Here is a 26,260-nt window from a genome sequence, read left to right as displayed (position 1 = left end):
AATAGTGGTAAATGTAGATTATCATCCGTCATTATATTTCTGAAGTCACCAGCTTTTTAGATGTCTTCACTTGGCATTATGCAGACATATGTCTATGTCTGCATCATAGACACATGAACCATAGACACATAACTGCATGAAAATGTGTTACTTTCTACAATGATAGTCAAGAGTTATTGGAGACGGTGTCACTTAATATTTCTGTTTTTCTGTTATGCTTTTCTAGGATGTCACTGAAATTCTTGCCCACATCCAAGAGCATCTCATTGAGGAAAAATACAGGTAGTGACATCAATAAAATCTTGTGTGTTTGTGAAGCCTGCGAATTGTATCTATTAATTTATGACTACCAGCTAAGGAGTCAATCAGTGAGCTTTAAGTTGAGGAACCAGAACAAGTCCCTTTTATATAAAGGACAGTTGTCAACATTAAATGAGTTTGAGTTGTTAGAGATGGGTCACAATGAAAACTGAAAAGGTAAGGGTTGAAATCTAGGAAAAAAGAATAAAAACGTTATTTAAATTAGCAAAGTTCTCATCTTTAACAGCAGGTAAACTTAAAAGTATCAATTATGTTTAGGTGTATAACAGAATAATTACTATATGTACGTGCTGTTGCTTAAAGAACACCAAACTTGGCTGCTATTGCATGAACCATTGCTCCTCTGATGACATAAGATTGGTTGCAAAATATTGACCTCCAATGTGAGTTCACTAGGCAAAGAGTTATGTGGTAGTTTGTCCATTTCGGAGGAGTTAATTTAGTATGAGATCTGGCTGCTTTGCTTCTGGCAGGTTTGAAATTAGTAAAGGGCATGCCTTGTTCCTCTGTGATCTTTTTCCCTAAATCTGTTCCACCAAAGTACCACACAGTAGTGAGCCATGGACTTGATTTAGGAAAAGAAAACAAAATCAAACAGTGAATGGAAGCTGGTGAAAATCTCACTTCTTTGCACAAATTAATTTTTATTCATTTTGCTCAGATAGGGAAAAAAAAAAAGTCTCTACTGCAGCTAACGCAAGCCTTGGTGAGTGAGTAGGTCATATTTCGATAGAGTAGCTATGGATTTGATTTAACAAATCAATTTATGGATGTCAGTGGGCAATTGGTACAGATTATTTTGGCTGTGCTTAATGTTTTCTTTAAAAAACATGGTAAGGAACTCACCCAGGACTCTAAATTATTAAGAACCATTTCATATATGAGTATCACCCAACTCATCTATTAATTTTCTTCGTCACAGCGGCTTCACACAGGTTTACAGGAAGGAATGTCTGACAACTGCAATGAGTTTGTTAGAGAAGCTCTGCAAAGGAGTCAAACCAGAAAGTTACACCCAAAGCTTTCCAGAGATCCCAGTGGCAGCGACACATCTTGTTGCTTCAGTTTTAGACTTCTTCTTGTCCAACAAGGAACAGGTAAAAAGCATAGGTCTTACAAGCATAGTTTGCCTTACATCTGTTTGCACAAATTGAAAACTGTAAATACTATTTAGGAGCTTGAGGATGCAGATGGAGAACAGCAAAAGGCAAAAGACTTGGTAATCTATAAGGGGATGGACATAATGAGAAACTGGATGAATCGGTCATTCAAACAAAGTTTTCTAAAGAGGGGACTAACAGCCTTTTTCTCAGGAAAAACCATAGAACTGGAGGTGAGTTAAAAGAAAAAATCTTTAGCTAAATATTGACAAAACATGCATCTTATAGATTTTTTAATTCTTGCATTTCAGACATGGAACAACATTATCTCCATTGACTTTAAAGATACAAAATGTAAAAAAGAATGGAGGCAAACATTTATCATGGACTTTGAGGGCAAGTTCAAACAGGTAGGCGATACACAGGAGAGTTAATATTTTTTTCAGTCAGAGATAACAGTGATTTAATTAATTTATGGATTTTTGTTGTTTTTGTTTTAGGAATCTCCACTTGATCAAATTGAATTCTACTGTACAAACATAGAGGAGTTTAGTGCTTCCTATCCACATGTTGCTGCCAGCATTGAGAAATGTGCTCTTGAAGCTGTCACGTCTTTGTGCCAGGTATGAGACTTTTGATTTTATTGCTTTGCTTCACTAGCCTTTGGCAGTCTTGGCTATGTGAAAATGTAGCCAATGGGCAAAATGGTTATGTTTCTAATGAAAATAGACTGCACATTTAAATTTTTTCCATTGATTAGCTGAATGATTGTCTTCTCATTGTATGCAGACCAGGTCTGAAGGGAAACTGTTTGAGAAGCTAAAGATAAACTGGAAGTTTGGGAATCTCATCTCTGCAATTATCCAAAAGTCCTGGCCAAGGGATAGTCAAGGAAATTATCAGGAGAGAGAAGAAGTGGTCCTTCAGCACCTCCTCTCTTGGACGGCAGCTAAAGACATTTTTCATCTATATGGTATTTTTTTTATTTAAAAACAAAAACAACTATGAAACAGTATGGTCTGAAGAAAAGCATTCTTTAGTTTGGAGAGGCACACAAAACTGAGTAACTCCTTGTTTAATAAAACAATTAAAAAGTAAACCACAAACTGGAGTTAATTATCACGTGATTTGGATGGTTGCTTTGGGATAAAGAGACAATTACTTTAAATTCTGTATGTACAGGTGCAGACACAAAGCTGATTGAGAAGCTCTCTCAAGATGCCATAGACCGATTGACGATAGCCATATCAGCCTTCATAGCCATAATCAATCAGCTGATACAGGGAGACATTAAGATCAGTCTGCTCAACATCATTCTGGAGAGGAAGGACGCCTTCTTAGAACTGCTGAAGATTGGTAAGAAATTCTTTCAAAATAAAAACTGAAATTGAAACAATTGACTAAAAAAAGACACAGTTGATATTTTTGTATGTTATGTTTTTAAAAGACTGCCTCACTGAGAAAGAACAACACAGGGATCTTTCCAAAATGAAAAGGTTTTTGCAACACAGAGCAGAAGAAGTTAAGTCTGTGTACCACGAAAAGGAGCTTGTGGATGTCATATTAACAATGAGCCACAAACTTGAAGAACACATGACAGGTCTGAAGCTCACATAAAGAAGTTTTGTTAACTTTGATTTGTTGTTGCAAAGTTAACAGGTGGTTATTTAATTTATTTTATTAGTTGATGTTTCTGACCTGGAGGACAAAACACAAGTCAACATTGAGATGATGCCCTTGAACCATTTCATGGAAGTTCATCATTTTGACCAACTGGCCACCCCAATGTCTGGAATTGTTACCTTCTTCAGCCTGGACGAGGAAATAAGAGACATGGCAACATTCCTGTACAAATTCAATGACAGTATTGTCTTACAAATCTGTTGGGAAAAATTTGCCATAGAAATGGCCAGGGACGAAATGGAAGATATGGATGGGGAGATGTCTGTGGCGGACATTGATGCCACACCAGAAATGATATACGATCAGATCTACTTGCCTTGTAGGGATGACTACCAGGACATCTACACTCGCTTAAAAGATGGAAGCATCAGACTTGAAGAAGTCAACCAGCTTTTCAAAGCCTACAAGGACAAGTATGATGATCTCACTCAAGAGCTTGAAATCATGTGTAAACAGGACACATCTGCAAACAAACAGTGGATTCATAACAGGGTTCAACAGGTCCAGCAATATCATGAGCTTCATCTTGCTGTGGAATCTGCTAAAGTTATTATGATGGTCAAAGACACACTTGGCCTTCAAGGGGACTTCAAGGTCTTGGAAACGCTGACAGATGTTGTAAGTAGTCATGTTTAAATATGTTAATGTATGTGAATAAGCAGTGTCATGAATCATCTCATAATCAAAAAAAATATTGAGAGGTTGTTAGAAGGATTCACCTGTTGAATGACTTTAATCACATAAAAAAAAAAACAAGGGGGTTCTAGAAAGAAAAATGATTTGAAAGAAGAGAAGAATTCAAAGTTTCCAAACAACTATTACATGTTATTTCCCTATTACCATGACATGTCAGTGTATTTTCACCAACACCAGAAAATAACTTAATAGTGTAGGGAAAGAAAGTTTCTGTTTTATATGTCAAATGGAAGTGATAGTGAGCTTCGGCTCTATCAGTAGTTATGTTTTCCTCAGAAACCTATTAATGGAGCATTATTAGTTTTAGTTTTGTGTGTTGCCTGGATAGTTCCTCAATTTGTTGGAAACCCAGAAATAAAATTGCTAAAGAAAGTTATTAAATTAATGCATAGAGGAAAAAAACTCAATATATATTTTACATATTGATAAACATTCAGACAAAACTAAAATGATATCACTTCAGGGTCATAACATTCAATGACATCTTGAATGTTTAATATTCAAGATGTCTTGAGTATAAGAGGTTGATTATACTAAATCTTGGTGTACCAAGGGCATTTAGTTAAAGGTGTGTGAAAGGTTAGATGGGGTGTGTTTGTGAATATTGTAGAGCGTGTTCTTAACAACACACTTAAACTCAATTCCCATTTCTCTTCAGATTCGTGAAGACTTCAAGAGAGAACCACTAAATAGGATTGATAACGACTTAATGCAGGCAAAGATGGTGCTGGTTGACATCACAGAGCCTCGCAGGTTGTGTTTGAATGAACTAGGACTCAGACGACACTTTGTAAGATGGGTAAAGGATGCCCTAGAGGGTGTGTATACTAATGTTTTCATGTAATACATTTATGCAAGTGGTATGTTGGGAAAATATTTGAAAATGTTTATTTAAATTGTAATTTTAGATATCAATGAGTTGAAGGTGTTTGTCGACTTGGCTTCCATCTCTGCTGGAGAGAATGACATGGATGTGGATCGTGTTGCTTGTTTCCATGATGCGGTCCTTGGTTACTCTTCTGTACTTTATGAGCTTAAGCCAGACTCTGGTTTTCGTGCCTTCAAAGATGTGCTCAACAAGCTCTGGAGGGCTTTGGAGAATGACAAAAATTTGCCCAAAAAACTGGTGAGAGGAGACATTATAAAAATAAGACTTCAATTAAGATTATTTACAGTTAACATTCATATGAATGTTACTATTTGGGGAATAGGATATTTTATGATTAATATCTTTCAAAAATACATTATTTAGCTTGACAGTGCTCGTCACTTGGAGTGGTTAAAAACTGTGAAGGACAGTCATGGATCAGTGGAGCTATCATCTCTCTCATTGGCCTCAGCCATTAACAACAAAGGCATCTACCTAATCAGTGCACAGGATGTGAAAAAGGTAAGAACACTTCAGTAAGACAGATTGGTCTGTTTTTTTGTGCTCTAACGATGTCATCTTTAAGAAAATACTGTTGAAACCTGATATTTAGATACACCAAATTAAAATACACATATACATTTCTCACTGTCTGAAGTTAAACTTGATCAAACTTCTCTTGTTTTATGTCAGTTAGAATGACCAAAATTATTTCTATTTCCTAAATGCCAGAACACTTGGTAAGAGCATATTCAAAGATTTTTTTTTGTAACTTCCCTTGAATTCAAAAGTTTATATGCATTTCATACAGGTTCAGGGAAAACTGCCTTTTGAACTGTATGACTTGGGTCAGACGTTTTGGGTTTCCTTCCACAAGTTTCTCACAATAGTTTGCTGGAGTCTCATCTCGGTATAGGACACATTTCACTCTGGATAATGACACTGCCTTACCAGCCAACATCTACATTAGGTCTTTGACTGTTATTCTGAAGTCAATCAGGACATTTTGTACCAAAACATTCATTTCTGGGACACAGAGCCAATCTCCTTCATGAGTAGTATGGTTGGACATTTTCATCATGTCTATGCTTGCATATAATTGTTTGAACAGATGTTTGTAGCACCTTCAAACATCAGTATATTGTTCCCAATGATGAACTGCACTTGTGCAGCTCCACAGTTCTTCTCCTGAAATCTTGGCTAATTTCTTTGGAGTTTCCCATTGTCTCAAACAAGAAAGAAGCATTTTTCATGTGTATCCTTAAAATACATGCATAGTTGTGCCTCTAATTAATTCAAATGTGTCAGTTAACCTATCAAAGTTTGTGTAAGGAAGCCCAAAAGGTTTTACCTATGTCATACAGTTTCAAAGACTATTATTCCCGTTACTGACCAAATATATGTAAATTGTTGAATTTGAGGAAAATTGTACAATTATCTCTAAAAATGTTCTTGGTAGGTTTTTTGGGATTTAGGAAATATAAATAATTTGAGTAATTAAAACTGACATAGAACAAGACAGGTTTGGTCAGATTTAACCTAAGATGGTGGAAAAAAAAGTATGTGTCTCTTTATTTGGTGTATATATAAATATCTGGTTCAACCTACAAAATTATGGATACAAGCTTATGTATGTTTCTTTTTATCTAGTTGAGTCTTGAAACAGCTGTGAAGTTGCAGATTCCAGAGGAGCATGATGAAGGTCGGCAGATGCGCTGCTATTCTCTTGAAGACCTGAGGGAGCTACAAAACAAACTCATGCTCATGTCTGGAAAAGGGGACCAAGGGCAGAATGAAGTTGAACGTTTTGTAGAGGTAAAATGAAATAATTAAATTCTGTAGAAAGACCATTTAGTCATGTTTCTATAAGCATTATTTCTTTTTACATTGATTCAGCTTATGACAAAAAGTTTGAAATGTTATCAAAATTACAAATGGATTATTTTTGATATGTTGCGAAATTCATGATCCACCACTGTGGAGATTTACATTATCAAGACATGCAAACGTCTTGCATTAATTGGATCAACTTTCTTGCCTACAGTGTTATGTCATGATTTATAATGGTGCATGATTCATAATGGTCAAAATGTCATTCATAATGGTGGTCACTTTAATGAAGTGACTTGGCACGATCTCTGTCAGCACATTAAAGCTGCAGTATATCTATAAAATATATATAATATATTTTATATATATATATATATGTGTATATATATATGTACGTATATATATATATATATATATAAAGCCTGACATTAATGCTAAGGCTAGTTAGCATGGCTACACATGGTTGCAGATGAACAATTTTCCTGTTAAGGTAAGTTGTTTCTCCACCATTTAACAATGTATTTACAAGGTTGATTGACAGTGCTAAGAAGCTCCTCCTGGCTCTGACTGATTGCTTTTCAGTGGTGCATTTCTTAAGAAGGTCAATCTTTTCACAGTTTATCTGTCTCATATTATACTATCATGACATGGGGATAGTTTTAAGAAATATGCAAAAAACATATTTTTCATAAAAGTTACATACTGCAGCTTTATGACCTAGTACTATGTACTATGTGTTGAGCAATATTAATTATTCATTTAATCAGCAATTGTATATAAACTCCTAAATGGTTTTTCAAAGTTAATCAATAGGGTATTTTCTGCCTTGTGAGTTGCTCTTTCTGTGTTACAGGTTTTTGCCAGTGTTCAAAGACTGACGGAGGCCTTCATTGCTCTTTACACTGCTGGAAATCCTCTGTTCAGACACTGGGAAGTGCAGATTAATTGCTCTTCAAGTTATGCTGAACCCAGCATTTTGATGGATTTTAATTTGAGCAGGGCTCTTAGTGTCATTGTGGAGGGCAACCCAGAAGAGCAGCTTCCTGAGCTCTGCAAAAAAATGGAGAAATGTCTGGAATACTGGATGAACTTTGTACACAAACAGAGATCCCAACAGTATTTCTTAAACTACTACACTGCCGAGCAGATTGTCTACCTCTGTAGCAAGCTGACTCAACAAAATGTAGACAAGGTTGAGGACCAAGTCCTTATGATGCTTTCCTTTATCAAGCCAAATTGCACATCCTCAGATCTGAGGGAAGTGTGGCACGAGCTCCAGTATGAAATCATTAATAAACCCCAGGATCAAAATGAGGACCTTGAGTTTCAAACCTTTATTGTGGTGTCAACAAGTGACCTGGAAGAGTTTACAAGTGAACTGGATCCTTTGCAAAGTATTGTGGAAAAAGCAAAGGGTCTGCAGGCATTTGATCATGTATGGAATTCTTACATGAAAGATATGAAGAATTTTCTCCCAAACATTCTTGATGTAAAAAGTCTTGGTAGAGTTTTAGAACTACTGGCCAACATTGATGATGAAGATGAAGACGATGACAGTGAAGAAGACATTTCTGATGACAACAGTGGAAAGTTCATAAACAGGCAACTGCCCAGAGGTTTGCTCAGTGGAAAGCCAAATCTCATTGTTTGTCCTCATGATGATGCCTTGGCATCCTGCATCTCAATTTACATGAGGAGCAAAGATGAAGCTCTTCCAACCTATGATGAAGTCCTACTGTGCAACCACTCAACCCCATATGAGCAAGTGGAGCTGTTCCTCAGACGTTGCCTTGGCAATGGCTACAAGGGACAAAAAATATACTCTTTAGTATATGGAGATCTCCTGAGTTACGATGTGAGCTCTAAAGTTGAGAACTTTTTCCAGCAGATGAAAATGCAGAGCAGGAAGGACTACAGGCTTGTTATTATTTGTAGCTCAGAGAGAGAACATGCCTATCTTCCATCTGCCTTCAGCCAGTACAGGTTGCACATGATTCCCCAAGAGCCATTAGCAAGGATCCAGCAGTACCTGCAACAACACTACACTGTCCCAGCAGAACAGTGCAGTGCTGCAGCAGCTTTTAAAGATAGACTGTGCGTTGGTGTTGTTTCATCTCAAAGGGCTGGTGTTGGTGAGTATATGAAATATTTCTACTTCATGTTTTACACTAATAGAAAAAAAAAATCAAATTGCTTATAACTCTGAATGTATTTTTTTAAATTGCAGGTAAATCTTTGTACATCAGGAGGATGTATGAAAAACTTAAACACTCTACTAAGAAGCAGTCAATGTTGAAATGTATTTGCTTGATTGAACCTAAAGTTGATGAGACTGTCATCCTTCAGTCTTTGCTTAACACTCCCAAAAAGAAAGAACTCATTATCTTCCATTTTGATGTCACATCATCGGTAAATATTATGTTATTTAATATTAAGTCATTGAAATAATTATTTTGATAGATTTTATCTTATTGTACATCGAATCTGTTTTGCTCCTGAAAAGGTCCAGAAAGGACTTCCAGAATTCCTATTCAAATTGTTGATTCTGCGCTATTTGATGGACTCTGAGGGGAAAATGTGGCGGTGCAATGACAAGCAGCTGTATGTCATTGAGATTTTAGAGCCCACTGTCAAGTCAACAGGAAATGCTACTCGGGAGGTAAGTCTTTTTAACAATTAGTGTTTTTCAATCTTTCTATATCTTTGTTTACCTTACCTATTTTCTTCTTACTGCTTTTCTTGATAGGCACAAATGGCAAGAAACACTGTTGTGGACATGTTTCCTAAAATTTTCTGCCGACCACCCAAAGAGGTCCTTATGCTAGAGATGAGAAAACAGGAGGATCCTACTATTGTGAGCAGTGAGGACCCACTGATGGATGATAAAGAGTTCAGGAGTGAGGCCTTTCAGCGGCCATACCAGTACTTGACACGGTTCCACAACACAATCGATTTAGATGTTTTCACATATCAGGGTGTTGAGGGGTCACATGTAGAATGTCTTCAGATGCTTCTCATGTACTGTGGGGTAATGGACCCCTCCTGGGCTGAACTTAGAAATTTCACTTGGTTTCTGAACCTTCAACTAAGAGACTGTGAGACATCAGTCTTTTGCGATGCCACTTTCACTGGAGACACGCTAACTGGATTCAAAACCTTTGTGGTGGATTTTATGATTCTGATGGCAAAGGACTTTGCCACTCCATCACTCAGTATCTCTGACCAGAGTCCTGGCAGGTCACAGGTTAATCTGGTTGGTGTCCGAGATGAAGACCTGGCTCCTTTTCTCATCAGAAAAAGATGGGAAACAGAGCCACATCCATACATCTTCTTCAATGATGACCACGTCTCCATGACCTTTATTGGCTTTCATCTTCAACCCAATGATCAGAACTTTGTTGATGCCATTGAACCCACCTCTGGAAGGGTGATCAGAAAGAATGTCATGACCAAAGCCTTGTATGAAGGCCTACAGCTCCAAAGAGTTCCTTTCAACATAGACTTTGATAGTCTCCCAAGATGGGAGAAAATAGAGCGAATCTGCAATGTTCTTGGTATCCAGTGGCCTCTTGACCCTGATGAAACATATGAACTTACCACAGACAACATTTTAAAGATGCTAGCAATCCACATGCGGTTCAGATGTGGCATACCTGTCATCATAATGGGAGAAACAGGCTGCGGAAAAACCCGGCTAATAAAATTCCTTTGTGAATTGCGAAGGAGTGGAGTTGCAACTGAGAACATGAAACTGGTCAAGGTGCATGGAGGGACAACTTCAGAGATGATCTATGGTAAAGTCAGAGAAGCAGAAAACATTGCTTCAATCAACAAGCAAGACTATAGATTTGACTCTGTCCTCTTCTTTGATGAGGCCAATACTACAGAAGCTATCAGCAGTATCAAGGAGGTCCTTTGTGACAAGACCGTGAAGGGAGAATCCTTAACACCCAACTCAGGGTTACAAATTATTGCAGCGTGCAATCCCTACAGAAAGCACACAGCTGACATGATTCAAAGGTTGGAATCTGCTGGTCTTGGGTATCGAGTTCGAGCAGAAGAGACTGATGAAAAACTGGGGTCTATACCTTTGCGCCAGCTGGTGTATAGAGTTCAAGCATTGCCACCAAGCATGATTCCTCTGGTATGGGACTTTGGACAGTTAAATGATCACACAGAAAAAATATACATCCATCAGATTGTGCAAAGAGTCACTGCAAGCAAATCAATAGATCAAACTTACATCCAATGCATCACAGATGTTCTTTCAGCCTCACAGAAGTACATGAGAACCAGGAAGGATGAATGCAGCTTTGTCAGCTTAAGAGATGTAGAGCGCTGCATGCAAGCTTTTGTGTGGTTCCATGACCACCATGAGATGTTCTTTTCAGAGCTTCAAAAATTTGAGTGTACTCAAAACGATGAAGGAAATGAACGGCATCAAAGACAACATGAGGTCCAAGATCCTGTTCTCTGGTCCCTTGTCATGGCCATAGGAGTGTGTTACCATGCCTGTCTTGAAAATAAGGACAAATACAGACAAAAAATCAGTACCAAATTACCATCATACACCCCAGTGCGAGTAATGCGTGAAATTTCACTCATGCAAGATTTACTCTTGAGTGGTGTGCCAATGGGAGATACTATTGCAAGAAACAGTGCCCTCAAAGAAAATGTCTTCATGATGGTTCTCTGCATTGAGTTAAGAATCCCCCTATTCTTAGTTGGAAAACCTGGAAGTTCAAAGTCCCTTTCCAAAACTCTAGTAGCAGATGCCATGCAGGGACAAGCTGCTCATTCTGAACTCTATAAGATGCTCAAACAGATCCATTTGGTATCCTTTCAATGTAGTCCTCATTCAACTCCCGAAGGTATCATCAACACATTCAAACAATGTGGCCGCTTTCAGGAAGGAAAAAACCTCAATGAATATATTTCAGTTGTGGTTCTTGATGAAATTGGGCTGGCAGAGGACTCTCCAAAGATGCCATTAAAAACTCTTCACCCATTGCTGGAAGAGGGATGCATTGATGATGAACCACTACCGCACAAAAAAGTTGGATTCATTGGTATTTCCAACTGGGCATTGGACCCCGCAAAGATGAACAGAGGCATTTTTGTCTCACGTGGTGACCCTGATGAGAAAGAACTCATTGAGAGTGCTAAAGGCATATGCTCGTCTGATGTAATGGTTTTGGAGAAAGTCAGGGATTTCTTTCAACCATTTGCAAGATCCTATTTGAACATTTGCCGGAAACAAGGGAATGGTTTTTTTGGCCTACGTGACTATTACAGCTTGATAAAGATGATCTTTTCTGTGGCCAAGACCTCTCAACGAAAACCTGCAGCAGAGGACATTGTCAAGGCTGTTTTGAGAAATTTCAGTGGAAGGGATGATGTTGATGTAGTGTCTGTCTTTACCCAAAGACTTAAGATTTCTCCAAATTTGGAGAACATCAACACCATTGAATTTGTGAAAGAAAACATTCAAGCAGTTGGACAAGATGAAGAGTGTCGGTACCTTCTTGTGCTAACAAAAAACTATGCAGCCCTACAAATCCTACAGCAAACATTCTTTTCAGAAAGTGGTCAACCGGAAATTATCTTTGGATCTAGCTTTCCAAAAGACCAAGAGTACACCCAAATCTGTCGCAACATCAACAGAGTGAAGATCTGCATGGAGACAGGCCAAACAGTTGTGCTTCTAAATTTGCAGAATCTCTATGAAAGTCTCTATGATGCTCTCAATCAGTACTATGTATGCTTGGGAGGACAGAAATATGTCGATCTTGGATTGGGAACCCATCGTGTAAAATGCAGAGTGCACAAAGACTTCCGGCTAATTGTGATTGAGGAAAGAGAAGTGGTCTACAAACAATTCCCAATACCTCTAATCAACAGGCTGGAGAAGCACTACCTGGACATCCACACTGTCCTTAAAGCTGAGCAGAAAAAGATGGTTGAAGAACTAGAGAGATGGGCAAAGCTATTTGTATCTCTTACTGGTCAGCATGCTGGAGCAGCTGATATGTACAAGTACACACTCCCTGATGTTTTCATTGGCTACCACTCAGACACCTGCGCTTCTGTGATTCTTCACGTAATAGAGGAGCAGAAGGACAATGTGGAAACTTCATGTTCTCAGAAAGGACTCTTGGATCAGGCCAAACTCATACTTCTCAAATGTGCAACACCAGACTCAGTGGTGCGATTGGACTGCACAGGCCTACCAAAAGTGGAAAGTCAACATATGGCTAAGGTGTACTTTGAGGAACAAAGTAATAGCTGTTTAGCTGACTACATCCATGCTCACACAAGACAGGAAACCAAGATCAACACATTCTTCACAGAGGTAATTCTAACTGGCCTTTTATTTTCACATGAATCCTTTACTTGTTTTATATTATAGGATCTAATGTGAATGTCAAAATTTAGGTGACCACATTCTCCAGACTTTTGACTGCATTTGACATGGAACCTCTGGAGAAAATGTTTTATAGCGTTGAGCTTCTTTCACTTCAACAGTTTGACACAGAACACTCCTTCCTAAAGAAAATAAGGTTTGTTTCTAAATGTACTGATACTGTTATAGAATATAATTACAAGTACTTAAAATTAATACTAATTTTCCAAATACCAATATGTTTAAAAGACATTTTCAGACACTTTTACAACAAAACATGAAACGACAAAAATATAAAATTAATCTTTCATATTCATTGGCAGTTGGTTGAGTGAAGCACCTATTTAAGAGTTTGACTTATAATTTAAGCTGAAGTTTACAAAGTTAAGGTTGAAAAACCTTAACCCCTAGAACTACAAAATTATGTGTGGAAACATCATCCAATATGCCCCCTTGCAGTACTTGTTGAAAAAAAATTGCTTGGAGTTTTTATTTGTATCTCTTTTTATTTGTATATATTAAATCAGTCCCAGAAAACGTGACTATGAAGAAATTGTTTATTATTAGTTTGTATTGCCAACAGCGGTTAACTTGGTCACTTTGAAGAATTTGAATTAATGAGTAGCAGCATCATTTAATTTCCCTTTGGGATCAATGAAGTATTTTTGAATTTTACATATTAATCATCAAATCAATTGGATCTTGCTTAAATTAAGCATAGCGTAAATAGCCACCAGCACTTTCTGCAGGTTCATAATTATTTTTAGTCACCTTGAAGAATTAATACCAGAAGTTTTTGAGTAGCATATATAAAGTAGCCCAAATGAGTGCTATGTCATTTATAGTAATCTTGTGTACACGTAGAAGCAAGGTTTTGTTCTTCTGTTGAGTAAAATATTTTTGTGGTCATTTAATGATGTTAAAGATATGATCTATTTTCAAATTATTGTTAAAAATGTTTCACTATTTCTTTACACAATAATTCATTAAAATGTAATATTAAAGAAAATTGTACTTGTGTATATATAAGGAATATTCTTAAATTAAAAAATGAAATTCTTTTTTAATTAAAGGAACTTCCTCACAGCTGAAAATGGAGGAAGTATGACTGGACCCTGTAACCGAATCCTCATTATTCAGTGTGATTTTGATGAACCTTGTAAGAGTACCAACCTGATTGCATCTGCAAAGTAAGTCTCATTATTCATTTTCTGTATGGATTTCACCACTGTATCCTGTTACCATATTGAGTGTTGTGGTCCATTTTCAGGTATTCATCACTAAATGAGATCAACAAAGTTACACAGGAGAGCACAGGAAGTAGGGTGTTTGTCTACTTTATCACAAGGTTGCCAAGGATGGAAGGAGGGACTTCTTACATCGGTTTTCATGGAGGTAAACATGATACCATTTGCAAATATTTAGTTTTTTATCTGACCAGGAAATAATCCAAAGCACTGTGCTTTTTATAGGACCCTGGAGATCAGTTCATATAGATGACCTCAGAAGGTCAAAGGACATTGTTTCAGATATCAAGACCTTGCAAAGCATGAAAATCAGTCAGATGTTTGAAACAAAAACAACTCGGCCTGAAGGTAAAAGAAAAATGCTAAATGTATATGTATAAATATATATATATATGTGTGTTGCACATTATATTTGCCATACATAATGTGCACTACATTATATACGTATTGCATGTATATTTATTGCAAAATATTTTATTTGCATATATGTAACATATACAAATATTTTATATAATGTATATATATATGTGTGTGTTTACATAATTACAGCTATGGAGACTGATGACATGTACACAGAGAGTGAGCAAGAAGAGTTGGAAGAAAATGTAAGTATATATGATTCACATTTTTAGTTAGGTAAAACTAATGTCAATAAATAAGAATATTATTTAAATGTTTTTTTCAGTAAATTAATTCAGTAAATTAAACAGATCGATTACTTATACAAAGACTGATGTTTTCAAGCGTTTTGTTATGTTATCATGACTTTCAGGTTAGGCTGCAGCCAATAAAAACACTTAAAAATATTACATTAGTCCATTATATAAAGATTCTTAATATAGAAATAGGTTGCTAAATATTCAGTACCTGCTGAAAGGTTATTTTCAAGTGATGCTTTTAATCTGCCAAAAAGCTTTATTTAATTCATTGAATATCCCTGTAACACAATTTTTTTATGTTTACTTTCAGTTCACTGTAAGTGCATATTTTTATTTTTATTTGTCTTTTTTCTTTACGAAGGACTTGGATAATGTTATAGATACCACCTCATTGCTCCGGAGCTGTGTACAGACTGCTGTTGGCTTGCTGAGGGACCAAGTGACAAGTGGCTTCCGCAGCACGCGACGGGTTGAGATCCTTTTAACCCTTCTGAGTGACACTGATGAACTAAGAGGTACAACAGAAATGATGTTTTCCTGTAATTTTCACAGTTTAGATTATTTAGCAAAATTTTGCTTCATACGTTTGCTATGGTATGTAATAAAATCCCAGTGAAAATTTCAGAATGACCGTAGCTTTCTCTGGCTTTTTGGGTCACAGAGCAACGTAGCTCTGCTCATTCTCAATCTTGTCTCCATCAGTTCATGGACGTGGAGCAGGAAACGGTCTTGGATAGACTAAATACAGTGTACACGTGCACAAATACATACCTCGTCACCTTGTTCTTAGAAATAACATCCATTAAACAAACTGGGGGTAATGACTTCCCATTGACTGACCATTCTTAAAAGCAACAGAAAATATTTTCAGAGTACACCTGACAAATAGGTCACACCTGCCACTTGGACACTCCTTTTCTTAAATGTTGGCTTAGGCAACTTTCTGAATGCACCGTATCATACCCACTACAGCATGTACTTCCATTAGTGTGCTTTGACTAACAGTTGTGGACACTTGATATAAATTAGAGCTGTTGTAAACAATTATTTTAGCAATCGAGTAATATTGATTATTCTGAGAATTAATCGACAGATCAACACAGATAATCACCCTGACTAAACACTTGGTGCTAAAGAGTAAAACTTAATTTAATGTTGCTTTGAGGCAAATAATTAGCCTTTTAATATTAATAATTAATTTATTAATTTTAATAATTGAGGTACTTGAATCGTGACCTAATGTAAATGATATTGTTCTGACAGTAACAATCATATGTTATGTTTGCAGCTGTAGGTAGGAATAAAAGTTTTTTTGGTTTCTTAAATTATTGCAGTGACATAATTTGCAATTTTGTTTTAAATATTTTATAATTATGATGTATTTGTATGTTCCCTACACTTTCCTTACTTGTTATTTTGTGTGTCTTCAGATGAATTTCTTCAAACTGTGAAGAAGCGTCTTCACTCGTTGTTACTGATTCATGATGGGAATGCGTTCATGAAGAGCAACTGGGTCCTCAAAGAGGCTTCAAACATTGACGCCTTGCAGGAAGGAGGCACTTTCAGGTAACTACTAGTAGTACTAGTACCTCAAAAAATAGAATGCAAAGAAGTGTCTTTGAAAGCTTTTCTTGACTTGTTTTGCCATTATTTCAGACACACCTTATGGAAACGTGTTCAAGCTGTGGTGGTCCCCATTTTGGCACATCTAGTGTCAGTGATTGACCGGGACCAAAACATGGATCTTTTGCTTGACAAAAACTGCTCTGAGGCAGTGAAGAGATTGTGGTTGGATATCTTTGGCAATGAAAAACTGGTGGAAATCTCACACCTACCAATGGACTCCAGGTCAGTGGAAGGCACATGTTTTTCGTTATATAATTTACTTGAACCTTCTGTTTAGCTTTTCATATTTGTATCTTTCTCAGCTATGAGACAAGAACAATCCTTGTGCAGGACTACATTCCTCAAGATAGAAACATCGGCTGCAGCATGCCCTTCAGCTGGAGAATTAAAGACTATTTGGAGGAACTTTGTGTTCATGTCCTTCAGAATGAAGGTATAAGCATTTTAATAGATCTTTAGGTAAATCTGTCACAGATGCAGATATGCAGACTTTGCCATTTTTGTATCAATTTTGATTTTACAGGACACAATCAATTAAAACTGATTGAGATCTTTTGGAGTACACCACTTGGGCGCTACATTGAGAAAGCTGATTCAGAGACTCAGATGGAGTTTTACCATCGCTACCTTCAAGATTTCATCTACATGTCGATGAATGTCACTTCTCCAGAAGATCTGCAGGTTGTTTTGATTTTACTTAATGGCATAAAATGTCACATTGTGTGAGAAGTTGGACACATTGTATTAAACCACATGCTTTTTTAGCTCCTCTGTGGTGCCTTGAATAGTTGCGTCAGTGAACTACGACTACAGCTGAACGACACAGAGAAAATGACAGCTCTTCCATGGGTTCATGCTGCTTATCACAAGTTCAAAAACCGGCTTCAGAACCTCTCCAGAATTATGTGTACTGAACCTCAGGTGACCCAGGACCTTCTGGGAAACCCACATGCAGGAGACAACGTTGAACTTGTAAGCATGAACTTGCACCTCATAATTTTTAAAATATATTTTTTGAGTTAGTCTTCAGGCTTTTGGCTTTCAAATCTTGAAACACATGCTCCTTGTCTCCAAGGTCCTCGACGTTTATGCTGCTTTTGCTTGTTTGGAGCACCTGGAGCCCAGAGTGCTGGCCACCGATGCTCAAAGACAAGCATGGCTCAGGCAGGTGAAGAAACTTCAAGTTCCCATTGAACTGATCTGTTCAGAAGACAGTGTGAGACATTATGGAGAGAGGAGCAAGATGATAGTCCTCAGAGTCCAGTAAGTCGAGAGAAAGCCGTAATCAGGGAACAAAGTTCATTACTTAATAACACAGACTGAGGAATTAAATTGTTGTTGTTCTTTGCATCTAGATCTGGATGGAATCGCATATTTTCTCTCTCTCTGTTCGTTGAGCACATGTTGATGGAAATTGAACAGCTGGACACGAAACTCACACCTTTAGTGTTGGAGAATATGCGAGGGCTTGGCAAGGTTTTTACTTTTTTTTTCTTTTTCGAGATAAGCCTGTTAGCATGGAACTGACTTTGTGCTTGCTTTTAATTTTCCCAGTGAAACTTAAATGTCTCAATTTTTCTGTGGTTCTTTCTCCATCAAGATTCTTGAAAAAAATTCAGATGTTAAAACTCAGCAGATTTTTGAGGCAGTAATCGGTTTGCTGAAAAACTGCAAAGATGGAGCCGTGGAACGCATTTTCAGGTGAAAAATCAACATTGCAATATATATTTGCTGTAACTAGTCAGAGTTATGTTATTTTATTATGCAAATATTCCTCTTGGCGCAAGCCAAATACTTTATCTGTCACTACCTTTGTCTGTAATAATGTGTGAGAGTAGTGAAATATTCTTAAATTAATTAATTGCTTAATTCATTAATTTATTCTGTTTGGTTGCTTTTACAATAGCCTTTTTGTTGTTGCAAAAAAATTGACCAACTGTATTTAAAACATACTTTTTTGTCTTGGTCTAAAAGGGTATTAAATGCTAAGACGTAGAGCGTATTATTTACTAAGTCCTTAACTCAAAATTTCCTCCTGAAAATAGATATTTCTTGAATTAAACGTAGCTCTTGTTGTAATGTTTGTATTTTCTGTGTTCAGGTTCGGTCATATGGTGTGTCCAGTTTGCATGGGAGACCCTCAAGATCCACTCTGCCTAGCATGTAATCACATCTACTGTGTAGCTTGTATCAAACAGTGGCTGGTCCCCGGTCAGATGTACTGCCCGCTTTGCATGCAGCCAGTTGAGGAAAACTTCCCCTTGGTTCCTTCAAATGAGATGAGGTGAGTACATTTGTTTTTAATGCACGTTTGTTTTCTGGGATCATCTGAAAATGAGCTGTAATTTATTTAATGTCTCTGTTTGTCTTGCTTTGTTTAGGGTTCGTGTTAGTCAGCATGCTCTGTTCAGGAAGCGCTGCAACGGTTTCTTCATAGACCTGGTGTCTACTGTGTGCTTCAAGGACAACTCTCCACCATCTTCAGCTGTCATCTTTCATTTGCTGTCTTTTCTCATGGTGGAGGCCAGCCCAGTTCCCTTGCTCAGAGGTACTGTGATACAGATTTATCACCTTGCTCGCTATTTTTTGTCAGTTGTGTGTGTAAAATCCAAAAAAACACCTTTTTTTTTTTTTTTCAGCCAATCGACAAATGCTGACAAAAGTGCTTTCTCCATTTGATGACTCTGCTGATAAAAATCCTGTTGTTCGCTCAGTGGTGCTCAAACTTCTGATGAAGTACAGGTGAGGGGTTATGAGGTAGCATGCCATTTTAGCTATATTGTGTTTGTATACTTCTTATATTCAGAGCCCTGCAGGAAAATCAAAAATTAAAGCATAATATATCTCAGTACATCTAGAGCATTCCAGCTTTCATTCTAATACTTTTATTAAGTGAGGGTGAAGTAATGATATATATATATATATATATATACAGTACAGACCAAAAGTTTGTACACAACTGTGTGTTCAAAATTTTGGTCTGTACTGTATATATATATATTTCCCAATGTGTTATTTTTTAGCACGTCTGCTTTTAATGCTTTCAATTAAATTTTTTTATTTTTTTTGATAACATTTCAAAATTTAATGTAAAACCTATTGGGCCAGAAAAACCCTTCTGACTTAAACCCCCTTAAGAATATTTTTGATATTATTAAAAGAAATAGAGGAGTTTGAATGTAGATATTGAGGAGATTTTGAAGAATGGCTAAAAAAGGTCTCTGTCATTTCATTTATGCCCCAAAGAAGCAGAAAATCTAGGGTTATTAGCCAGAACATCTAAAAACTAATCAAGTTCAAAAAGAAAAGTATGAATTTAAAGGAGTCTTCAATTAGTTAATTTGTTGTGATTTTTTTTTTTAAGTGATAGATAAAAAATGTCAGTGAACAATTATTTTTTCAAATTTTACTTGTTTCTTTTTTCTAATGGTTTTAGCTGTTTTTGCACATCTGTGCTGAGAAGCAGATACAGGTGGAAGCTGCTGTATGTGCTGACATCTCTCATACAGATTAATTTTTTTTCAGCTTTGACGAAGTGAAAGAATATCTGCAGCAGCATCTGGTGGCTGTTGAACAGAGCAACATGTTGGATGAGACAGACAAAACTGAACTCTACTGCATGTACCTCAACTGTCTGGAGGTGACTTTAACTTTGACAGCTCCATCCAGATTGTAGAATTTTACAGTACATTGCACATTTCGTTTACCATTTCATTCCCTCTGACATCTCTCCAGGATTCCATGTTTGAAAGGCTCCAGTTCAGGTCTGCTGCAGATCAGAAGGCATATTTTCAGAATGAAAGTGCCTTTCTGACTGAGTTTCTGCAAACACACGGTCAGCATGCTGAAAAAACATCTGTGGAATATCTGCAACAGTTGGCCAGAGTGCGAATGGACCTGGACAGGACTGCTAGTCTGATTGTGGAAAATTTGAGAGAAACAGGTCTGTAATGCTGGAGTTATGGTGCAGAAGAATGCCTCTTCTCTTTTACTTTAGGACTGTTTCAAATGTTCTTTTCTTTTTCCAGGCTCACCTGAAGGTGGTCATAATGGAGCCGCAGCCTTTCTGGACAGTGTGGTGAACCTGTGCAGGCGGAGTGGGAACGATTGGTATCGTGTCTATTTGATCCGCAAGATTTGCAGCCAATATGGAGTGGAGTTTGTCCAGAAATGTCTTAGGCAGGGCCAGATGAGTTGGCTCTTCCCTGAAGAAGTTCAGCTCCAGGTTCAGTGTGATTTTTGTTTTTAATGATAGTTGCTCAGTTATGTACATTGACGCATATTAACTGATGTGGTTTATTTTTCCCTACCCCCAGGATGAGGAGACCCCCCCAGTAGATCGCTATCTTGTCTGCGGAGAAGATTACAAGACAATCAGAGAAGCTGTTGCAAAGACAGTTATGGAAGGCAAAGTAGAAGGACTGGATGAGGCCTGTGAGGTAATGTTATTACTTATTATTAATTTTTATTTAGGCCAGGACTTTGCTTCTCTGTGTATGATTTCTTGAGTACCTTTATGTTCTTTTGATGCATTACAGGGCTGCAGATGTGTGCCACAACTGAAAGCAGTTTACCTTCTATTAGCGCTGTATAGAGAAATCACCACTCTCTATAGACACGCCAACGAGGGCTTCCACCCCAAGCCGCAGGTACATTCTTAAATTTAAACCCCTAAATTAGCCAAATAGCAGCATTCACTGAAAAAAAAAAATTATCATCCATATACACTGCCTGTATTCACATCTGTTTATGTGAATACAGCCACATAAACAGATGTGGCTGTATCTCAGATGTTTTAAATTGTGGCTCTTCATATTATCACCTCAGTCAGATCTCAATTATAAAATTCTTAAAAAATAATGTGAACATTTTATTGACTTTTTTTTGTGTATTTATAACTGATGTTGCATATTTTCTGTATAATTGTACCAACAGCAACTTGAAGCGCTTTCAGCCTACATCCAGACATCCAAAATCCTTGCCAGCCCCGAGGTGAAGGCCTTTGCTCAAGGCCTGGTGACCAACAGAATGGGGCCTCTTTCGGGGGCCCAAAGTGTGGCAGTGGAATTAACTGTTCACTTAGCTGCTGTACTGCTCTGTGGAAACCAGGGGATCATAGCTCCTCTTCAGCAGCTGGCACTGACACCAGTTAACATGCAGGTTTGTTTTACATCTGTTTTCAGTCATAACAAATATAACTTTGAAATTAGTGTAGAACTTTTTAACTTTCTTTTACAGGCAGCGTTTTTGCCCTCTATGCCAGAAGATATCGTAGCAGCAGCTCAACAAGCTTTGGGCCCACTGCAGTGGTACCGTAAGTAAAAAAACAATAATTTTATACACTCACTTGAGAAATTTCAGATCAAACTCCCATACTATTAAAAGTTTAACTGTTTCATATGATCACGCAGGTTGTCCAAATGGTCATCCCTGCACCATTGGGGAGGTATACTATATTCAGTCAAATTAGTAAAAATGTTGTAAAAATTCAAATTTTTCTAGAGCTTTAGCGTTTATATTGTGAAATTTTTTTGCAATTTGTGTTTTTCTAGTGTGGCCAGCCAATGCAAACCAGTCGTTGCGTAGACTGTGGTGCTGTAATCGGAGGAAACGACCATATGCCTGTGCAAGGTTTTCAGGTTCTTGCCATGCAGTAAGTGTTTTCCAAAATCCAGGGGAAAATGTGCAAAGAAAGTTGATCACATTTGCTTAAGGATTTTCTTTTTTCTATGTCCTCTGACAGAGGTGACCGCACCCAGACAGGCCACATCCTCGGTGATCCAAGTCGCCGGGACAATCCCGATATGCTGGACACAAAGAACATGTCGCCTGTTCCCTTTAATGTTGTCCGAATGCTCACTCACACGGCAATGCTGCTTGGGGCCTGTAATCACACACAGGTAACAATCCCATTTTATTTTGGGAACTTGACATACTTTACAGAGTTTAAAAGCAACAAAAAAGGGAGAAAGAACTCAACAACCACAGCAAAAAATGTTAAACTACGCAAATAAAATAATTTTGAGGCAACTACAACAAAATCTGATAAAATTAGGGGCAATGATATTGCAATAATGAACAAGAAAATGTTTATTGAACTCATCGTTATAACATTAAAAATATGCTTTATTTAACAAATACAGAAACATGAAATTATATTCCTTTTATGATGTGTAATGAAATAGAGGTAATTCATTGAACCAAATTAAATTGACAATATAAAATAACCTAAACAAAATTAAATATGAATAAAAATAAAACAGAAGTACTGAAGTTGAATTAAATACTAGGCGAGAAAGACACTGAGCTGTGTGATCGCAGTATTCCTTTTTCTCATCATTAATGGTTTCTTTTTTGTGCTTTTAGTTCATCTCTGCAATCATCAAGCCTCCAGTTCCTGAGCCTGCTGCATTCCTACTTAATCACCTGAGAAAAGATGTGGAACATCTGATCAAATCACTGGGAAAGGGGACCGACAACACAATCACAACAGTTCACCTGGTAATCAGCAGCTTGCTGGGACCCCACCAGCAACAGAAATGTAAGTTACAATCTTTATGCCAAATAATATTCTGTGGGATCTTTAAAGAAAGTTATTTGGCATTGAATCTTGAATCTTTTTTCCCCCCTCCTCTTGCTTATTAAACTCAGGCTGTGCATCTGATGGTTTTTTTTCATATCTTTGTTTGAGAAACAGTGCTCTCTAGTGGCCAAAAAAACAAAACATTGTTTGCATTTAGCAAAATAAAGAATTTGTGATGAGTCCTGTATCATTACAATTTTTTAGCTTTTACTTACTGATGAATCTAGTTTAAAGTATTTGAGCTTGTTTTCCAGGGCCAGTTCCTTTTGACAATCGCCTTTCAAATAAAGAGGCCAGAAACGGATGGGAGTTGGAAATGAGCAATGCTGTCATCACACCTCTGCTAAAGGTAGTACATATTGTAATCAGGAGATGATTCTGTCGTCCATGTTCATGAGGAAACAAATGAGTAAAACATATTGCCATCCGTCATCTTCTCTTCACCAGCACTTGGATAGACAGCTAAAAGAAGTGAACGCCTTCATCCGGGCAGACTCTCGGATCTCTGCCAGCCCAATCATGAAGCTGGTGTTTGGTGACCCTCGTCTCTTTTTGGCATCTCTGCCGGCGAACTCTCTGCTCCACTGTTCCGCTGTGTGGAGCTGCAGGGAGAAAGTGTGCGTGCTGAGCCTAACTCACATCCTAGAGCAGAACGATGGCAAAGACACTGTGCCTGTGCTTTGGAGATTTCTCCACAAGGTGAGAAAACGGCAGCAAAAAGGTGCAAGCTTTAGGAGCAGCTTCTCTGCCGGGAGGTTACCTTGGACACCTTATAGACTTTTTGGTTCGCATAGTGAAAATCTGTGGAAAAAAAAAAAAAATATATATACATATTGTAGCAGCAGCTTTGCTGTGTTAAAATGTATGTTAGTACAATTTTCTAAAACTTTATGCCTTACATTTTGTCACTGCACTAAAAGGTGAATTTGTTTTATAAACATTTACACATTTTTAACATGTGGTACTAAATGTCAAGGAGGCTACTCTAAAACAGAGGCGTATCAGCATTATATAGCTGGGATATCTTTTCACATGAGGCGACATGCAGTGCAATTCTGTGCTGTAAAAATGTTTAAGTGTTATTTCCGGTTGCATAACTTTCTGTAATCACTTCAGTTACTCAATAGTAAAAAAAACAAAGTAAAATAAAAAAAATTTGTAACAATTTGTTTTTGTAGGAGGCAGAGCTCCGGCTGGTGAAGTATCTCCCTGACATCCTCACACTGCAGAAGAATCTGGTGAAGAAGTTTCAGAACATCACTGAGCTGACCTACGAGACAATCAATGAATTTCTTCACAGTCAGAAAGCCGGTACTTAGACCATCCAGACTCATCGATTTCAGCTTTTTCAACCATGTGACTCACATTATGCAATACGTCATTGAACTACACATTGAGTTTTCTTTTAAAGATACTTGGCCAGATGCGTTTTGTATTCTTGTTTGCCAGGAAATGGGCACATTTATCCTAAAATAGGGATAGTATCCTTGAAAAGGGGAAAATAAAAAGTGTAAATATGCTGTGGTCAGTCTGCATAGTTAACAGTGGCTCCATGCGTCTTAAAACATGTCTGGTTTCTTTCTGGTCACAGCGTCACTTAAAGCCTGGTATGAGAAGTACATCAAAATCTTCCTAACAACCTGGAACCAGCTCAGAGTGTCTCTGGCAACCAATGGTAAACACAAACAACAACAGTAAACCTGCTCTAGTTATGGAGTGTCAGCCTAATTTGTGTGAAAATGTCCTTCAGGTGAGATTAAGATCGCAAATGAGTTCTGCCAGAAGGACCTGGACCTGAACAGTGACTTCAAGGTGCTGTTGCCTCAGCGACAGGGCGCAGGCCTGTGCTCCACGGCTCTTATCAGCTACCTGATTGCTCTGCACAATGACCTCGTCTACTGTGTGGACAAGCATACTGGAGAGGAGACCAGGTGAGGGCGCTCCTGCCACATTTTTCCTCATCTTCACGTTTGAACTTATTCTGCAAATGCATTCTGTGTGTTTTTAGGTATTTAGATAATCAGGGTAGCATGCAACTAACAAACCTCATTCTTTCCATGTATTAATTTCACAGCTACAAAGTGAGCCCTGCAGATCTCACTGATCTGCATGTGATCCGTTATGAGCTGGAGCGGGACTTGATGCCCCTGATTCTGTCCAATACTCAGTACAGCATCGAGAAGGGCCAAGAGACCCTTCATGAATATGACTTATTCAAGATCCAGCAGCAGATCATTTCGCGCTTTCTGCTGGGAAAACCTCGAATCACTCTTGATGTGAGTACATGCAAAACGCAACTACAGCAGCTTTTTGAAGTTCAACAAAACTTTTTCTTAACCTCCATATGAATGTCTTCTTACTGCAGGGTATTCCTACACTAGTTAACAGACATGATCGGGACTACAAGATAATCTTCAGAGATGTTAAAACCAAAGTCAAGCAAGTAAGTTATTCATACTCCTTGCTTTTAATCGCATTTACACCCCTTATTCTGATGCGCCTTAATAAAACCATCTACATTTCTAAGCTGCCTCAGAGGTTTATTTTAAACATTAGTAAAACAAATAGCACCGTTATGAGCAACAGCCTAGAGGTCTGAGATAAAGTTGTGAAAAAGTTTATTATTGATATGAATAATTATGTTCTACTTAGTGTTGGTCGATCATGTAAAATCCCAATAAAATACTTAGAATATTTTGGCGTTGTAACGTGACAAACCGTGAAAAAGTTCCAATGGTATCGGTTCTTGTGAGAGGTTCTGATTATTGTTCATGCAATATACATAACATCTTTTCTAAGTATTGCTATAAAAACTCACATGAGGATCTGGAATGTCTTTGATCATTCCATCAGGAGCCCCTGCAGACCCTCACCCTCTTCTCCGTTGCTGGGGAGCTGCACTCCTACAGCGAGGTGTGTGAGGCCTTGTCCACGCTGGAAGTGGCGCTCGGCTTCCTCGCCATGACGGGGGGGGAGCCTCACATGCAGCTGTCCTGCTACCTAGAGGAGGTGCTGCAGATGGGAAACCAGGTGGCTCAGCATATCGTCAAGGTCAGACTATCTGAGACAGTGGTCACACTATCTTCTACATGTTCACTCCCTCTTCCGCAGTCTAGACTGTTTGGTTACGTTCTACACCCACAAAGCACACAAACTTGCCTTTTGTTGCAACTTTTTTGTTAACCAACCTTAAAGATATGATATTTCATTTTAGTGAACATAGTCTTGTGCATGAGGTGTTTAT

General features: G+C 37.8%; 1 protein-coding gene across 4 annotated transcripts in view; it reads left to right on the top strand.

Moving 5' to 3' along the window:
* rnf213a (ring finger protein 213a) overlaps nt 1-26,260 on the top strand; it is a 34,055-nt gene that overhangs the window by 6,518 nt on the left and 1,277 nt on the right. For all 4 annotated transcript variants that reach the window (XM_044100002.1, XM_044100004.1, XM_044100005.1 and 1 more), the window contains exons 12-64: nt 227-282; nt 1,244-1,418; nt 1,496-1,654; nt 1,733-1,831; nt 1,922-2,044; nt 2,211-2,394; nt 2,604-2,777; nt 2,869-3,021; nt 3,106-3,722; nt 4,459-4,618; nt 4,709-4,926; nt 5,053-5,190; nt 6,319-6,483; nt 7,352-8,630; nt 8,726-8,907; nt 9,002-9,157; nt 9,245-12,850; nt 12,934-13,058; nt 13,975-14,091; nt 14,172-14,296; nt 14,374-14,496; nt 14,698-14,753; nt 15,169-15,322; nt 16,238-16,373; nt 16,464-16,655; nt 16,736-16,866; nt 16,957-17,114; nt 17,199-17,405; nt 17,509-17,696; nt 17,789-17,909; nt 18,034-18,134; nt 18,535-18,717; nt 18,815-18,981; nt 19,073-19,175; nt 19,959-20,073; nt 20,169-20,376; nt 20,462-20,658; nt 20,750-20,872; nt 20,972-21,082; nt 21,369-21,593; nt 21,672-21,747; nt 21,845-21,879; nt 21,986-22,086; nt 22,177-22,333; nt 22,800-22,974; nt 23,271-23,365; nt 23,464-23,715; nt 24,195-24,327; nt 24,608-24,691; nt 24,767-24,947; nt 25,091-25,292; nt 25,382-25,459; nt 25,870-26,067. In XM_044100002.1, coding sequence (XP_043955937.1) covers nt 227-282; nt 1,244-1,418; nt 1,496-1,654; nt 1,733-1,831; nt 1,922-2,044; nt 2,211-2,394; nt 2,604-2,777; nt 2,869-3,021; nt 3,106-3,722; nt 4,459-4,618; nt 4,709-4,926; nt 5,053-5,190; nt 6,319-6,483; nt 7,352-8,630; nt 8,726-8,907; nt 9,002-9,157; nt 9,245-12,850; nt 12,934-13,058; nt 13,975-14,091; nt 14,172-14,296; nt 14,374-14,496; nt 14,698-14,753; nt 15,169-15,322; nt 16,238-16,373; nt 16,464-16,655; nt 16,736-16,866; nt 16,957-17,114; nt 17,199-17,405; nt 17,509-17,696; nt 17,789-17,909; nt 18,034-18,134; nt 18,535-18,717; nt 18,815-18,981; nt 19,073-19,175; nt 19,959-20,073; nt 20,169-20,376; nt 20,462-20,658; nt 20,750-20,872; nt 20,972-21,082; nt 21,369-21,593; nt 21,672-21,747; nt 21,845-21,879; nt 21,986-22,086; nt 22,177-22,333; nt 22,800-22,974; nt 23,271-23,365; nt 23,464-23,715; nt 24,195-24,327; nt 24,608-24,691; nt 24,767-24,947; nt 25,091-25,292; nt 25,382-25,459; nt 25,870-26,067 — 12,777 coding nt within the window. The remainder of the gene's footprint in view (nt 1-226; nt 283-1,243; nt 1,419-1,495; nt 1,655-1,732; nt 1,832-1,921; nt 2,045-2,210; nt 2,395-2,603; nt 2,778-2,868; nt 3,022-3,105; nt 3,723-4,458; nt 4,619-4,708; nt 4,927-5,052; nt 5,191-6,318; nt 6,484-7,351; nt 8,631-8,725; nt 8,908-9,001; nt 9,158-9,244; nt 12,851-12,933; nt 13,059-13,974; nt 14,092-14,171; nt 14,297-14,373; nt 14,497-14,697; nt 14,754-15,168; nt 15,323-16,237; nt 16,374-16,463; nt 16,656-16,735; nt 16,867-16,956; nt 17,115-17,198; nt 17,406-17,508; nt 17,697-17,788; nt 17,910-18,033; nt 18,135-18,534; nt 18,718-18,814; nt 18,982-19,072; nt 19,176-19,958; nt 20,074-20,168; nt 20,377-20,461; nt 20,659-20,749; nt 20,873-20,971; nt 21,083-21,368; nt 21,594-21,671; nt 21,748-21,844; nt 21,880-21,985; nt 22,087-22,176; nt 22,334-22,799; nt 22,975-23,270; nt 23,366-23,463; nt 23,716-24,194; nt 24,328-24,607; nt 24,692-24,766; nt 24,948-25,090; nt 25,293-25,381; nt 25,460-25,869; nt 26,068-26,260) is intronic.

This window comes from Gambusia affinis, linkage group LG19 (genome assembly GCF_019740435.1).
Source record: "Gambusia affinis linkage group LG19, SWU_Gaff_1.0, whole genome shotgun sequence".
NCBI classification, from domain to species: domain Eukaryota; kingdom Metazoa; phylum Chordata; class Actinopteri; order Cyprinodontiformes; family Poeciliidae; genus Gambusia; species Gambusia affinis.
The sequence above is the reverse complement of the archived record's forward strand: the minus strand, read 5'-3'. Positions and strand labels throughout refer to the sequence as shown.